The sequence below is a fragment of the Chiloscyllium punctatum genome, chromosome 12 (assembly GCF_047496795.1).
Source record: "Chiloscyllium punctatum isolate Juve2018m chromosome 12, sChiPun1.3, whole genome shotgun sequence".
Classification (NCBI taxonomy): Eukaryota; Metazoa; Chordata; class Chondrichthyes; order Orectolobiformes; family Hemiscylliidae; genus Chiloscyllium; species Chiloscyllium punctatum.
Genome location: NC_092750.1, coordinates 58,999,993 through 59,017,263, shown reverse-complemented (window position 1 = coordinate 59,017,263; position 17,271 = coordinate 58,999,993). Strand labels below are relative to the sequence as shown.

Below are 17,271 nucleotides of genomic sequence, written 5' to 3'. Positions count from 1 at the left end.
TTTAAGACCCAGGGATGCAAGTCATCCAGTCCTAGAGATCTGTGTCATTAGGTCTATTAATTTTCATGTGCTTTTTCCCTGGTGATGTTATTGTTTATGTCTCCTTGTCCTCTCTTGAGTTTAAATCATCTTTAGGAACTTTGCTAAGTTTCAACTGTGAAGACATATGTAAAATATTGTTCAAAACCTTCTGTATTTGTTTGCTTATCAAATCCCCCAGACTCTCTCTGGATGACCATTGCAGTATTCTTTTCCTATTCAGATATCCGTGAAAACTCTTACTATCTCTTTTTATAGTCTCATAAACTTTCTCTCATACTCTGCTTTCTGCCCCTTTATTACCTTATTTAGCCATTCTTGGCTGGTTCTTAAATTCTGTCCAATTCTCTGACCTACCACCAATATTTAGAGATTTGTACCATGTGTCTTTTGATTAATTATATCATTAGCCAAACAATACTGTGCTTCACTTACTCATTGGCATAAATCTTAAATAATCTTTCTTTCTCACTGGTATAATCTGATGTTAGATATTTCCTTAAAAATCTGCTATTATAGCTCGACAGAATCATAGAATTGTTATAGCACCGTATGATGTTTATCCCATCATACCTGCTCCAGTTCTATTACCTAGTGCCAATCTCTTGCCTTTTCCCTATATCCCTGCACACCATTTCTATCCAAACATTCATCCAATGCCATCTTGAATGTCTCATTGAAACTGCCTGAACCACATTTTCAGGCAGTGCAATCCATACCGAAACTCCTCGCTGTGTGAAAAAGTTCCTTCCTGCATCACCCTTGCTTCATTTGCATACCACTTCAGCGCACTTTTCTTTTTATTTGTGAATTATTCCGTTTCCATTCCATCAACCTAGACGCAATGCTCCGAAATGACCGTTTGCCATTTGTGCTTCCTGTGTCTTGTACATACCTCTGGTCTTAATTCAGAATTTTATGCAGCAAGTAGTTAGGTCTGGTTTGCACTACATAGAACATAGAACAGTACGGCACAGAACAGGCCCTTCAGCCCACGATGTTGTGCCAACCACTGATCCTCATGTATGCACCCTCAAATTTCTGTGACTATATGCATGTCCAGCAGTCTCTTAAATGTCCCCAATGACCTCGCTTCCACAACTGCTACTGGCAACGCATTCCATGCTCTCTCAACTCTCTGTGTAAAGAACCTGCCTCTGACATCCCCTCTATACTTTCCTCCAACCAGCTTAAAACTATGACCCCTCATGTTAGCCATTTCTGCCCTGGGAAATAGTCTCTGGCTATCGACTCTATCTATGCCTCTCATTATCTTGCATATCTCACTTAGGTCCCCTCTCCTCCTCCTTTTCTCCAATGAAAAAAGTCAGAGCTCAGTCAACCTCTCTTCATAAGATAAGCCCTCCAGTCAAGTCAGCATCTTGGTAAACCTCCTCTGAACCCTCTCCAAAGCATCCACATCTTTCCTATGATAGGGCGACCAGAACTGGATGCAGTATTCCAAGTGCGGTCTAACCAAAGTTTTGTGAGCTGCAACAAGATCTCACGACTCTTAAACTCAATCCCCCTGTTAATGAAAGCCAAAACACCATATGCTTTCTTAACAACCCTGTCCACTTAGGTGGCCATTTTAAGGGATCTATGTACCTGCACACCAAGATCCCTCTGTTCCTCCACACTGCCAAGAATCCTATCCTTAATCAGCTTTCAAATTCGACCTTCCAAAATGCATCACCTCGCATTTATCCAGATTGACTCCATCTGCCACCTCTCAGCCCATCTCTTTATCCTGTCAATGTCCAGCTTCAGCCTACAACAACCCTCTATACTGTCAATGACACCTCCAACCTTTGTGTCATGTACAAACTTGCTGACCCATCCTTCAATCCCCTCATCCAAATCATTAATAAAAATTACAACCAGCAGAGGCCCAAGGACAGAGCCCTGTGGAACACCACTCACCACTGACTTCCAGGCAGAATATTTTTCTTCTACTACCACTCGCTGTCTTCTGTTGGCCAGCCAATTCTGTATCCAGACAGCTAAGTTCTCCTGTATCCCATTCCTCCTGGCCTTCTGAATGAGCCTACCATGGGGAACCTTATCAAATGCCTTGAAGTCCATATATACCACATCCACAGCTCGACCCTCATCAACGTTTCTAGTCACATCCTCAAAGAACTCGATAAGGTTTGTGAGGCATGACCTGTCCCTCACAAAGCCGTGTTGACTGTATTTAATCAGGCCATGCTCTTCCAGATGGTCATAAATCCTATCCCGCAGAATCCCTTCTAACACCTTGCAGACGACAGATGTGAGACTCACTGGTCTGTAATTGCCGGGGATTTTCCCTATTTCCTTTCTTGAAGAGAGGAATTGAGGAATTACATTTGCCTCTCTCCAGTCCTCAGGTACGACTCCAGTGAAGAGTGAGAATGCAAAGATCTTCGCAAGTGGCAAAGCAATTGCATTTCTCGTTTCCCAAAGCAGCTGAGGACAAATCTGGTCCGGGCCTAGCGACTTGTCAATCTTAAAGTTTGACAAAATTTTCAGCACATCAGTTTCCTCTATCTCTATCCATTCCGGCGTGCACACCTGCTCTTCAAAGGTTTCATTCACTACAAAGTTCATTTCTTTCGTAAAGACAGAAGCAAAAAAACTCATTTAGGGCTTCCCCTACCTCCTCAGACTCCACACACAAGTTCCCTATGCTATCCTTGATCGGCCCTATTCTTTCTTTGACCATTCTCGTATTCCTCATATTAGTGTAAAATGCCTTTATGTTCTCCCTAATCCGTTCTGCCAAGCCTTTCTCGTGCCCCCTCCTGGCTCTTCTCAGACCATTTTTGAGCTCCTTCCTCACCTACCTGTAATCCTCTAGAGCTGAGCTTGACACTAGCTTCCTCCACCTTATGTAAGCTACCTTCTTCCTTTTAACGAGAAGCTCCACCGCTCTCGACATCTAAGGTTCCTTTATCTTACCCCTTCTTGCCTGTCTCAGAGGGACATATTTATTCATCACTCGCAACAACTGTTCCTTAAACAGTCTCCACATGTCTATAGTGCCTTTACCATGGAACAATTGCTCCCAGTCCATGCTTCCTAACTCATGTCTAATCGCATCATAGTTTCCTCTTCCCCAATTAAATATCCTCCCATTTTGCCTAATCCTCTCGTTCTCCATAGCTATGTAGAATGTGAGGCAGTTGTGGTCACTATCACCAAAATGCTCTCCCACCACAAGATCTGATACCTACCTTGGCTCGTTTCCAAGCACCAAGTCTAGAATGGCCTCTCCCCTCGTCGGCCTGTCAACGTACTGAGTTAGGAGACCTTCCTGAACACACCTTACAAAAACAGCTCCATTCAAATCTTCTGCTCAAAGGAGGTTCCAATCAATACTGGGAAAGTTAAAGTCATTCATTACAACAACCCTACTACATCCACACTTTTCCAAAATCTGCCAACCTATGCTTTCTTCAATCTCCCTGCTGCTATTGGGGGGCCTGTAGTAAACCCCTAACGAGGTGACTGCTCCCTTGCTGTTCCTAATTTCCACCCATACTGACTCGGTAGGCAGATCTTCCTCAACAATGGAAACTTCTGTAACTATGATACTCTCTCTGATTAGTAGTGCTACATCCCCTCCTCTTTTTCCCCCCTCCCTGAGAATATTGCGGAGGCAGATTCAATGGTGGCTTGCAAAAGCAAATTCAACAACTCATTGGAGAAAGAATTAAAAAGAAACACTGAGTAAGACTAGCTAAGCAGTTGTTACAGAGAGTCAGCATGGATGCAACACACCAACCACCTCCTCCTACTCTGTAATTTTCATCAATCTATATCTCTTGCTTTCTTTTGCTGCTTAAGAGTGAAGCGATTGATGGTGTAGTGATGAAGTATTAAGTCTGTGAAAAGAGGGAGGCTGAATAATTTAAATACTTAGTGCATTTGGATCAGAAAACTATTAAGGGCAAGGAGCTAAGAGAACATGTTTGGTGCAGTTTAACTCTACTGTCAAACAAGTTCAGGTAACAAATTTATTTAGACAGTTGCTTTTTGTGTAGAAAAGATACATTCCTGACTTTACTTAATATGTATAATCCTAGCTTTAAAATCCACGCTCAGAAGAATTATATATCACCAAAGCACAACTTCAAACTAACAGTCATCATGCAACGTTCACCTGATTAAACCTCCACACTACCTCATTCTGCACCAGATAAAGCAGCCAATCACATTTATGTATTCTCACAGATAATGAATTAGGAAGGTAAAACTATTGACTACATACCTAATTTATATTTTTTTAGATGATGGAGAGTAGACTAAATAATTATGATTGGATTCAAACAGAAGCGAACATGTCACACAACCTTAAAAAAAGTAGAGGTTTTAATTATCAAGAAAAAATTGAGATTCTATAAATACAAAAGTAGTTTTCGGGGTCGGAGAGGGTGTTTCAGAGTAACTATGGAATTTCTACATGATTTTAAAATGCAGTTATCCCTCATTTGCCTAGAAATAACTTTTCAAAAGGTTTTTAACAGAGTTTCACGTATTAAAAGTGGGAAATTTTATCAATTTGATGATTTCTTAGAGAAGGCAATCTGGTTGGTGGGGGGGGCTGCATTCCTCTTCTATGCATCCTTTGAGAGCAGAAATTGCTAGGAATAACTTCTGAATTACTACAATTACTCTGTGCATGTGGGGAAACTCCTAAAATTGCTGCTTCACCATCATTACATCTCTGAAATCCAGACCTAGGTACATGACCTTACATATCCAAATCAGCTCTATTCAGTAAAGCCTAACTTTGATTTGGCTGCCACATTTAATTTATCAGTGAGTTGAATTTCTTTTTTTTTGGCAATAAAGCAACGAGAACTTGCTGTCAATGTAACTAATACAAGTAGAGAAATGTAGGAAATGTTATTTTGAAAAGGGAAAATAATGGGTATGATTAAAGTTTATCTTAAAGACTGAGCCAAAGCTTTTTTTTTGAAGCTTAATTAAAGTTGATGTTTTCAATTCCACACCTATGACCACAGCTATCTAGAAGGACAAAAGCGGTAAAAAAAACATGGGAACACCGCTATCTGCAAGCTCCCCTCTAGGCCATTCACCATCCTGACTCAGAAATATATCGTCACTCCTTCAATGTCACTGGGTCAAAATCCTCCCTAGCAGCATTAAGTCTACATATACAGCATATAGACTGGAGTGGTTCAAAAAAACAATTCACAACCACCTTCTCAAGGACAAGGGATGGACAATAAATTCAAAACAAGCCAGTGATGCCCACTATCTACAAAAAAAAATGAACAAATTACTTCCTTTAAATCTTTATACCTAAAAGTAATTTAAATTTTCTTACTGAGAATCCATCCAAACTAGAAAGGAGTCAGACATGATACCGGAATTGAATTGACTGATATTTGTCACCAACAGCACTGATTAGCATGTGTCCCTCAGTCAGGGAAATGGACGGCTACTGTTTCTGTGAGCCTCATCAGTTCATATATCTACCATCCAAGATTGGGCTTGATGTGATGCCTCCATGTTCTAATAAGGTGGCAACACTCTAACTGAAATGCTAAAGTTGGTGTGGTACAGGAAATCGGAGGAAAAATAGTGCCTGTAGTACACCATCACATTTATGGGAAAAGGGGGACAAAATTAAGGGAAAAAAAAAACTTGTGGCATGATCCATCTTTGAAATACAGGGTGACCCCCATATCAGCAGGTCTGGTTACCACAGTTTAGTTACCCGTAGCTTACACGGCCCGAACATATAAAAGGAACGTTCCAGAACCAGGAAGATGCTGGGATAGGAATGAATGGGTTTGCTCCTATCTGCAGTTTCAGGCTTCCGCGTGGAACGAATCCCATGTGGGTATGGAGGGGATACTATTGTACCTTGAACGTGCTTAACCCTGACAATTAGAGCCATTAGTAAAAATTACCATGGTGGTGGCAGGCCTTGTCTGTGGTTGTTGTGCCTGTGGCTGGGTCTGAGGCTGGTGTTGACCTGCTGGTTGCTGAAGACTCTGCTGCCGTGGTTGCTGTTGTTGTTGCTGAGGTTGTTGCTGCTGCTGCTGCTGTTGTGGCTGCTGTTGTTGTTGCTGTGCCTGTTGCTGCTGTTGGGTTGGCCCTGGATGTTGCTGTTGTGACTGCTGAGCTTGTGGTTGCTGCACGTGCTTTGCCTGTTGCTGCAGTTGAGCTTGGCGTGGTTGCTGCTGCTGCTGCTGCTGCTGCTGCTGCTGCGCTGGTGGCGCTCTTTGCTGCGATGTTGCAGGCCGCGCTTGCTGTGATGGTGACTGCCGTACTTGCTGCTGCGAGTGACTCCTCGATGACGGAGGCTGGCTGTGCTGAGACCGGCCTTGTTGCTGAGGAGATTCCAACTGCTTTCTAGCTGCGTGCTGCTGCTGCTGCGAGTGCTTCTGTGGTCGCGACAGCTCAGCTTCCGAGTGATGCCCGGTTGATCGAGGCTGGGTCCATTCGGCAGAACCCAAGTGAGGATCCCGCTGAGATCTCTGCTCTGCCGGCTGGCCTCTCCTCTGCGAAGGCTGCTGAGAATATTGCCGGGACTCTTGGCGATGCTGCTCTTTCGGATGCTGCCTTGACGACTTGCGGGAAGGCTCGTCACCCGTGTGGCGCGAAGAGTGTCGGGCTGGCTCTCCGTACTGGTACGCAGACTGCTTCTGATGATCCTTTGAGGAGTACCGCGACTGTGAGCGCTCCGATTGTTGCCAGGTATCATCTGCTGGTGGCTCCTCATAGTTGTGGCGTGAGTGGTTTCGGTGACTGCGTCTCTGCGATGAAGACTGTCCACCGTAATGCCTGGAACGCTCCCTTGGCTTTTCGAACCAGTCTGTCTCCTCTTGGCCCAAGTGATAGGCTTCAAAAACCAAAAACACATTACAGTCACTCTGTTCTCCTACTGTGCCTTGGTAACCATGCAAAAGGATCAGTGCAGGCAGTTTGCCACATGCAGGGAGCTCCAGGATAAGTTACTTGACAAACAGAATAAACCAACAAAACACATCACTGAACAAACATACTACCAACAAAAATAATGAGCTGCGCAGCATGCTAAAAGTGGTTTTAAAAAGTGCATACAAAAGGAGAAAGGCACATGCCAATCAATTAGGCTTTAACCTTGTAAGAATTAAGTCTGTTGCTATACATGCACATATTTACATTGTTGAAAAGCTGCTTTTTCTGTTGGGAACTTTGAATCAAACATGCTTTGTAAATGATCTGTCTTAAGTTGATGAGATCACCAGTGATGTTGGTTACCTTCACTGTCAGAAACAGCACAGTGCATATCATCCATGACGTAACCATCGTCTTCTCTGTAGGTATGGCTACGTGATGTCTCTTTCACATCCTGAACATCAGGCAGGGAATGGCTGGAGCCAAATTGGGATCTACTATCTACAACATTTGGTGGGAGTGATTCTCGCGAGGTCCGTGCCCCATGCATCTGGTTTCCCATTGGACTCAGAGGACTTTCCTCTTCAGATGCCTGGGATTTTATTGGAGCCCGGCCTCGACTATGGCCCATTCCCATCTTTTGAGACCTCTCCACTGTGTCTCTCTCGTAAGATTTACTCCTTGGACTTGCTGCCTCTTTGCCTGCTTTTTCCATTCCATACATTGAAGATGACCTTGATCTGTTGCCATTGCTGTATCCTCTCTCTGAATCTTCCATTGCTTCTCTACTAATGTGTCCAGAATATCTCTGCTGGTCATAAATATTTTTCTTTAGACCATACGTTATTTCATCCTGAAGCTTCTGCGCCCTAAGAATTACATTACTTCCTGCAGCTGAAGTCGTGACAGTATATGAAGCAAAATCAGATTCCACGTCTTTGGCTTCTTCTATCGGAGAAAACTTTGAAATTTTCTGTTCTATGTTTTGCTTTCTGTGTTTGCTGCGCTTGGCAGATACTACAGCAGGAGCCATTTGTTTTGATGAATGCTTTTGAGACCCATAAGAAGAGTTGTGCTTGTCTGCGCGGGAGGAATGTCTGTGGTTGTTATCTGCATAGTAATATCCACTTGAAGAATTTGATATTCTGTTATGGCTATCAGAATTCCTTTGGTATCCATTCTTCCCTCTATGGTCTGATATCTGGACGTCATACATGTCTTCCTCTGATTCATCATCTGCTTTATTGTAAGCATGTGTTCTAATGGAATTAGTTGGCTCTGGAAAGTTATTCTTTTCTTTAGCATGCCTTGAACTACTATGCTGAGCGGGCTGATCTACTTTCTGGTTTTCTGATGCTGAGGTATTCTCTTTGGTCAATTCACTGATATCATCAATCATAACATAATTACGAGAAACATTGTGCTCTAGGTTTGTATACAGAGAGTCCGCTGAATAGTTAGTTGAAGGACTTTCTATTGCATTTCCACTATCAGCAACTCTCACCTCTGCATTCTTATACTGGTCATAACTGTTACTCATCGTTGTGGATGTGTAAACTTTCTCTGTTGGAGTAGCAGAAATAATTGCATTTGGATTACCAATTACTTCATAATTGGTGGGTATTTTCTGTTCGAGATCTGCTAATGATGTCTGCCGAGGTTTCTGATGTTGTGACAAGATGTTTTCCTGTTGCTGATACTGAGCATTATGGCCAGACTGAAACGAAGCCTGATTTGCATAAGTGCTAGGAGCTTGGTATTGGTGAGATGGTTGAAGTCCAGGTACATTTTGTAAACTGCTGTCAGTCTGGTAGTTTGTGTTCTGGGGATATGCATGTGGCTGACAAGTGTTTTGAGAATGTAAAGTGGAGTGAGACTGAAGATTGCTTTGCGATTGGTAACTGTTGGGAACTGGGTAATGGGATGGCTGATAGCCTGCAGTTTGGTAATTTGTCAAACCCTGAGGAGTGGTCTGTGACGGAGGGTACTGTGATGATGTGGTTGGGTGCTGTGCCATTGAGAATTCAGAATACTGATTAACTGGGGCAGTTTGTGGCCTGGCTAAGACACTGTTGCTATTATACGAAGGTATTCGGATATTATTGACTTCACTGTCTGACATATAATCTCTGTCTTCTCCCAAGCCTCGGACATATCCCACGTCTCGCTTCGTTGGTTCTTTGACAAAGGTTTCTTTTCTACGATTAATTCCCAGTTCTATGTAGCGGAGCTTAGCATCAATTTCCTTTTCTTCTTCATCAAGCTCTGCCTGTTTCTTCTGGAGTTTGTTTGATTCTTGCTCCACTTTCTCCAGCTCATGGCTGATATCCTTAAGGAGTCTATCACGAGTGACTTGGTCAGGTAGAGTTCCCCGTTTCCGGGACAGGGAGGTTCCAAACAGCTGTGGATGAAACTGTGCACTGCCATGTATGATTTCTTCAGGTGGAGGACTGGGCAGGGTCCTTTTCACTTTCTTCATAGTGCTCTGCTGCAAATTTCCAATCTGAGAAAACAAAATTGTATATTTTCAATACTATTCTGTGTACATCATGTCATTTTGTGATTTTCTATGAATTACTTACTTTCTCAACAGTACAAACATACAGAAGAGATCCTCCTAAACCCAAGACAATTACCTAATTGAATTAGCCTTGATCAGCAGGCAAGATAAACTATTTCATTTGAACTTACTCTATAAACGCACAACATAGTCTGTTTGCAGCTTTAAGTGAGACCACCAAACTAAATTGTAAGTATTAGTATACCATAGAAGGTTCGGAAGCATACTCCCTCATCGCGGACTCAACCATAAAAATATGAAAGAGAAACATTTCCAGCCTGAAAACATTTGGTAACTCATAAATCTCAAGCAAGAAAATGAGATCAGATGTGATGATACTATGGCTTTAAGGGGTGTATTTTGTCCTTTTTTTAAGGAGAGAGATTGAGACAGAGGTGCTGTAATAAGGGCTTTCAGAGGATAAGAGTTTCCTGGGTGTGGAAGACATCACTGGGGTGGTTTATAAAAGGCGTGTAAGGCACAGCTTTTGGAATTGGCAGATAGTCTGCCTTTGTCCATGCAAAAAGGGAGGTAATTGCAGCAAAAGCTCAACATGCACGATTGCCAGAAATCAGAAATCAGAAACAGAATCTTTGGCTAAATTTTAGTTGCAAATGAAACAGTTTGAATTAGAGGCTTTGGCAAAGAAGAAGAAAGGCAAAAGCAAGAGAAAAAGAAAAGAAAATGAAATAGATTTCATTACAACTTAAATTATTGAAACAGAAGGAAAACAGAAAGAGAGAGAAGAAAGGGAGAAAGAGAATTTCTGAACTTTGGAAGTTGGAACTACCAGTTGGAAGTTGAATTAAAATGGTGCAGGTAGAGGGAAAAGTAAGAGTAGTGATGAGAATAGTAATGGAGAGCAATCCCATTGTAATCAAAGGCCTGGTGGGGATCTATTTAAATATGATGAAGCATTGCCAAGGTTCAGCAATAAGGACAGGGAAGCCTTCTTCATTTCATTTGAGAAAATGGCTAAACAAATGAAATGGCTGGTGACCACATGGATATTGTTGATCCAAACAAAGTTGTTAGGTCGAGCTAGTGAGGTATCTGTATCACTATCACAGGAGGTTTCTGGGGACTATGATGAAGTGAAAAATGCTATTTTAAATGCATATGATCTAACTGCCAGAATCCTACAGACGTTTTTAGGAATGTAATGAGGGAACCTGGTGAAACATATATTGAGTTTGAAAGGATAAAAAATAATTGATAGGTGAATAATAACATTGAAAATGCATAGATTATTATTTTGGAGTAGTTCAAAAATTTACTTCCTTAAGATTGAGAACTTCAAGTAGAAGAGCAGAGTGTTACGACTGCAAGATTAGCAGCAGAAATGGCAGATGGTTATGAGTTGGTTCATAAATCAAAGTTTGGCGTCTGACATCAATTTCAACCCATGAGGGATAGAAACTGGGAAAAGAGAAATCCTCAGCTGCTAAGAAAAAAGCAGATCTCATTGAAGGTAGGAAAGATCATTTACCACAGGGTAAAAAGAAAACCCATGAGGAAGAAAGAAAAGTGTATGAATAAAGTGTACTTTGCTTCAAGCCTGGTAGTTAGGCTTGTAAAAGTAGTAAAAAAAAGTTTGGGTCTAGGCTATCTTCTTCACATGTTTTGAGGAGGTTTGGTCTCGTCCATAACACAAAGATGCATTAAAATGTCAATAAAGATTCAAAAATATGGAAATATTGTACCCTAATTTTACACAATTATCAAGCACATTAGAAACAAACTAAACCTGGAGTTAGCTAGAGGCACATCCATGAGCCATGTCAATAGATGTGAAGCTGGAAAAGCACAGCAAGTCAGACAGTGTCAAGGAGCAGCAAAATCAAGGTTTCAGGCTGAAACGATGGCTTTCCTGCTCCTCAGATGCTGTCTGATCTGCTGTGCTTTTGCAGCTTTACATCTATTGACTCTAACTTCCAGCATCTGCAGTCCTTACTGTCTCCAAGTCCATGATCCATCTACTTAGACCCATGTACTCAGAACAGAAATTGTATTGTCTGGCTGTTTTCTACAAGCTATTTGGTTCAGAAATGGAGACAAAGTGCAATTCTGAAATTTGACTTTCAAATCATTAAAGTCTCCCTGATTCGGGTAAAGTCATATGAACAGGAGTAGGCCCATTACTCCTGTAAGCCTGTTCCGCAATTTAACTAGATCATAGCTCATCTGCTACCTCAGTGTCATCTTCCTCCACCATCTCCTCATTGATCATTGATGTTGCGTATTTGATTTGAACAGGTTTTCCTTTGCATTGCAAAAGCAGTTCTATTCTTATCTCTGGTTTGCAATTTTCTCAATACTGAATATTTAATTATTGCAAATATCAATATCATAGAACATAAAACACTACAGCGCAGTACAGGCCCTTCAGCCGTCTATGTTCCCATCACTACTATGACCGGAAATGAATCATACTGTATGAATAATACCCGAGGTGGTGATTCACTGTGAAGAACACCCACAGTGCTTTATCCAGCACATATGCCCAGCTGAGATGCCTCAACCATATCACCAGAATCCAGAATTGAAACTCACAGAAATCTACTTAAGCAAGAGGACAGCATTAGAAAAAAGAATACAGTAAATACTGACACAGTTTCAGTATGTGATGGCTCCTGTAAGGTACAGTCAGAATTTTAAAGGAAATAGAAGATATTATGAATAGTCTAGAGCCATAAATTTTACAAAGAATTAGATTTAGAATTGTCCCTCTAAATTTCAAAATTGTAAATTATTTCAAAAAGCGAATTATAATCTTACAGCTGCATTCAGAAAATACTGTATTTGAGTGTGTGACTGAGGACATGGGTAATTTGAGCTGATTGGAAATAGCCAACATGAATTACAAAGGGTAGGTCATGTCAAAAGACTTAATTGAATTTTTTGAGCTATAAACTTAAAATAGTAGACTATGTAATATGAATTTCATAGAACAATATGGCACAGAACTTTTGGCCCTTTATGTTGCGCCAACTTGTGAACTAATCTAAGCCCATCACCCCAAACCATCCCATCATCATCCACATGCTTAGCCAAGAACTGTTTAAATGCACCTAATGTGGCTGAGTTAACTACATTGGCAGGCAGGGCATTCCATGCCCTTACCAATCTGAGTGAAGAACCTGCCTCTAACATCTGTCTTAAATCTTTCCCCCCTCAATTTGCAGCTATGCCTTCTTGTACAAGCAGATGTCATCATCCTAGGAAAAAGAGTCTCACTGTCCACCCTATATAATCCTCTGATAATTTTGTATGTCGCCTCTTAGCGTCCTTCTCTCCAATGAGAACAGACCCAAGTCCCTCAGCCTTTCCTCATAAAGCCTTCACTTCAGACCAGGCAACATAGAGTCATAGAGTTATAGAGATGTACAGCATGGAAACAGACCCTTGAGTCCAACTTGTCCATTCCAACCAGATATCCCAACCCAATCTAGTCCCACCTGCCAGCACCTGGCCCATATCCCTCCAAACCCTTCCTATTCATATACCCATCCAAATGCCTCTTAAATGTTACAATTGTACCAGCCTCCACCACTTCATCTGGCAGCTCATTCCATACACGTACCACTCTCTGTGCGAAAAAGTTGCCCCTTAGGTCTCTTTTATATCTTTCCCCTTTCACCATAAACCTATGCCCTCTAGTTCTGGACTCCCTGACCCCAGGGAAAAATCTTTGTCTATTTATCCTATCCATGCCCCTCATAATTTTGTAAACCTCTATAAGGTCACCCCTCAGCCTCCGACGCTCCAGGGAAAACAGCCCCAGCCTGTTCAGCTTCTCCCGATAGCTCAAATCCTCCAACCCTGGCAACATCCTTGTAAATGTTTTCTGGAACCTTTCAAGTTTCACAATATCTTTCCGATAGGAAGGACACCAGAACTGCATGCGATATTCCAACAGTGGCCTAACCAATGTCCTGTACAGCCACAACATGACCTCCCAACTCCTGTACTCCGTACTCTGACCAATAAAGGAAAGCATACCAAACGCTTTCTTCACTATCCTATCTACCTGCGACTCCACTTTCAAGGAGCTATGAACCTGCACTCCAAGGTCTCTTTGTTCAGCAACACTCCCTAGGACCTTACCATTAAGTGTATAAGTCTTGCTAAGATTTGCTTTCCCAAAATGCACCACCTCGCATTTATCTGAATTAAACTCCATCTGCCACTTCTCAATCCATTGGCCCATCTGGCCAAGATCCAGTTGTAATCTGAGGCAACCTTCTTCACTGTCCACTACACCTCCAATTTTGGTATCATCTGCAAACTTACTAACTGTATCTCTTATACTCGCATCCAAATCATTTACATAAATTACAAAAAGTAAGGGACCCAGCACCGATCCTTGTGGCACTCCACTGGTCACAGGCCTCCAGTCTGAAAAACAACCCTCCACCACCACCCTCTGTTGTCTACCTTTGAGCCAGTTCTGAATCCAAATGGCTAGTTCTTGCTGTATTCCATGAGATCTAACCTTGCTAATCAGCCTCCCATGAGGAACCTTGTCAAACGTCTTACTGAAGTCCATATAGATCACATCTACTGCTCTGCCCTCATCAATCCTCTTTGTTCCTTGCTCAAAAAACTCAATCAAGTTTGTGAGACATGATTTCCCATGCACAATGCCATGTTGACGATCCCTAATCAGTCCTTGCCTTTCCAAATACATGTACATCCTCTACCTCAGGATTCCCTACAACACTTGACCACCACCGACATCAGGCTCACTGGTCTATAGTTCCCTGGCTTGTCCTTACCACCCTTTTTAAACAGTGGCACCACGTTAGCCAACCTCCAGTCTTCTGGCACCTCAACTGTGACTATCGATGATACAAATATCTCAGCAATCACTTCTCTAGCTTTCCACAGAGTTGTAGGGTACATCTGATCATCCCAGTAAATCACCTCTGCATCTTTTCCAATGCTTCCACATTCTTCCCAAAATATGGCGATCAGAACTGTCCACAATATTCAAAGTGAGACCACACTAGACTTTTGTATTGTTGCAGCATGACATCATGGTTCTGGAACTCAATTCCTCTGCCAATAAATCCTAACACACTGTACGCCTTCTTAGCAGCACTATCAAGCTGGGTGGCGACTTTCAGGGACCTATGTACATGGACACCAAGATCCCTCTGCTCATCCACACTACCAAGAATCTTTCTATTGACTGAATATTCTGCCTTCCTGTTATTCTTCCCAAAGTGAATCACCTCACAGTTGTCTGCATTGAATTCCATTTGTCACCTTTCAGCCCAGTTCTGCAGTTTATCCAAGTTTCCCTGCAACACTCTTCCACACTGTCCACCACTCCACTGACTTTAGTATCATCTGCAAACTTACTAACCCATCGACCTATGCCTGCGTCCAAGTCATTTATAAAAATGACAAACAGCAATGTCCCAAAACAAATCCTTATGGCATACCAGTAGTAACCGAACTCCAGGCTGAATATTTTCCATCAATCTCTACTCATTGCCTTCTTACAGAAAGCCAGTTTCGAATCCAAACTGCTAAATCACCTTCAATCCCACGCCTCTGCATTTTCTCCAGTAGCCTACCATGTTGAACCTTTTCAAAGGCCTTGCTGAAGTCCATGTACACCATGTCAACTGTCCTACCCTCATCTACACGCTTGGTCACCTTCTCAAAAAAACTCAATGAGGTTTGTGAGACACGACCTGCCCTTGACGAATCCATGTTGACTATTTCCAATTAAGTTGTTGCTTGCGAGATGATTATAAATCCTATCGCTTACAATCCTTTCCAAAACTTTTCCTACAATAGGTGTAAGGCTCACTGGTCTATAATTACCTGGGTCATCTCTACTGCCCTTCTTGAACAAGGGCACAACATTTGCAATCCTCCAGTTCTCTGGTACTAAGCCTGTAGACAATGATGACTCAAAGATCAACGCCAACGGCTCAACCATCTCTCTAGCTTCCCAGAGAATTTTCGGAAAAATCCAATCTGGTCCAAGAGACTTTTCTACTTTCATACCTTCTAGAATTGATAATACCTCCTCCTTACTAACCTCAATCCTTTCAAGTCAAATAGCCCATATCTCAGTCTTCTCCTCTACACTATGCTCCTTTTCCTGAGTGAAAACAGATGAGAAATAAGTTTAGCACCTCTCCGATCTCCACAGGGTTCACACACAACTTCCCACTTCTGTCTTTGACAGGCCCTATTCCTAACCTCGTCATCCTTTATTCCTCACGTATCTATAGAAAGCTTCAGGGTTCTCCTTTATTCTACCTGCTAAAGACTGCTCAAGTCCCCTCCTTTTTCTTGTTAATTCTCTCATTTAATCCTTCCTAGCTAATCTGTAACTCTCCATTACCTCATCTGAACCATCTCGCCTCAACGTCACACAAGCCTCCCTCTTCCGCTTAACAAGAGATACAATTTCTTTAGTAAACCATGGTTCCCTTACCTTTAATGTCCTCCATGCCTGACAGGGACATACCTATCAAAGATATGCAATATCTGTTCCTTAAACCAGTTCCACATTTTGATTGCACCCATCCCCTGAATTTTGCTGCCCCATTCTATGCCTCATAAGTCTTGCCTAATCGCATTATAATTGCCCTTGCCCCATCTATAAGTCTTGCCCTGTGGCATGTATGTATCCCTTTCAATTGCTAAACTAAATGTAACCAAATTATGGTCATTCTCTCTGAAGTGCTCATCTACCACTAAACCAAAAACCTGGCCTATTTCATTACCAAGTACTAGATCCAATGTGGCCTTCCCTCTTGTCAGTCCTTTGACACACTGTGTCACGAAATCCTCCTGCACACATTGAACAAAAACTGATCCATCTGATGTATGAGAGTTAGAGCACTTCCATTCAATGTTGGGGAAGTTAAAGTCCCCCATAATGACACCCTGTTCCTTTCACTCCTGCCCAGAATCGATTTGCCAATCCTCTCCTCCACATCCCTAGAACTTTGCGGAGTCTTATAAAAATCTCCCAGCAGTGTGACCTCTCCTTTGCTGTTTCTAACCTCAGCCCATACCACTTCAGCAGACGAGTCCTCGTCAAAAATACTTTCAGCCACCGTTATACTGTCCTTGACTAACAAAGCCACACCTCCCCCTCTTTTACCACCCTCCTTGATCTTAATGAAAGATCTAAACCCTGGGACCTGCGACATCCATTCCTGACCTTGCTCTATTCATGTCTCAGTAATGGCCACAACATTGAAGTCCCAGGTACCTATCTTATTGCACATACTTCTGATATTGAAGTAGATGCACTTCAAACCAGCTTGCTGTCTGCCAGCACATTCCTGTGACCATGAAATCCTGTCCATGTCCTCCCTACTGTCATCCACCTGCGTACTAGAACTACACCTCAGGTTCCCATCCCCCTGCTGAGCTAGTTTAAACCCACCTGAATAGCACTAGCAAGTTTTCCACCAAGGATATCAGTACCCCTTTAGTTCAAGTGGGGACTGTCTTGTTTGTAGAGGCCCCACCTTTTCCAGAATGAGCCCCAATTATCCATAAACCTGAAACCCTCCCTCCTGCACCATCCCTGCAGCCAAATGTTCAGCTGATATCTCTCCCTGTTCTTTGCCTCGCTATCACATGGTGCGGGTAACAAACCAGAGCTAACAACTCTGCTTGTTCTTGCTCTCAGCTTCCACCTTAGCTCCCTGAAATCCTGCCTTACATCCCTATCCCTCTTTCTACCTATGTCGTTGGTACCTATGTGGACCACGACTTGGGGCTGGTCACCC

General features: G+C 42.4%; 1 protein-coding gene across 8 annotated transcripts in view; it reads right to left on the bottom strand.

The window, feature by feature from the left end:
- Positions 1-17,271, bottom strand: part of LOC140483865 (protein bassoon-like) — a 645,800-nt gene that overhangs the window by 160,480 nt on the left and 468,049 nt on the right. For all 8 annotated transcript variants that reach the window (XM_072582636.1, XM_072582635.1, XM_072582637.1 and 5 more), the window contains exons 6-7: positions 7,303-9,442; positions 5,967-6,901 (exon numbers count right to left, since the gene is read on the bottom strand). In XM_072582636.1, the coding sequence (XP_072438737.1) occupies positions 5,967-6,901; positions 7,303-9,442 (3,075 nt within the window). The remainder of the gene's footprint in view (positions 1-5,966; positions 6,902-7,302; positions 9,443-17,271) is intronic.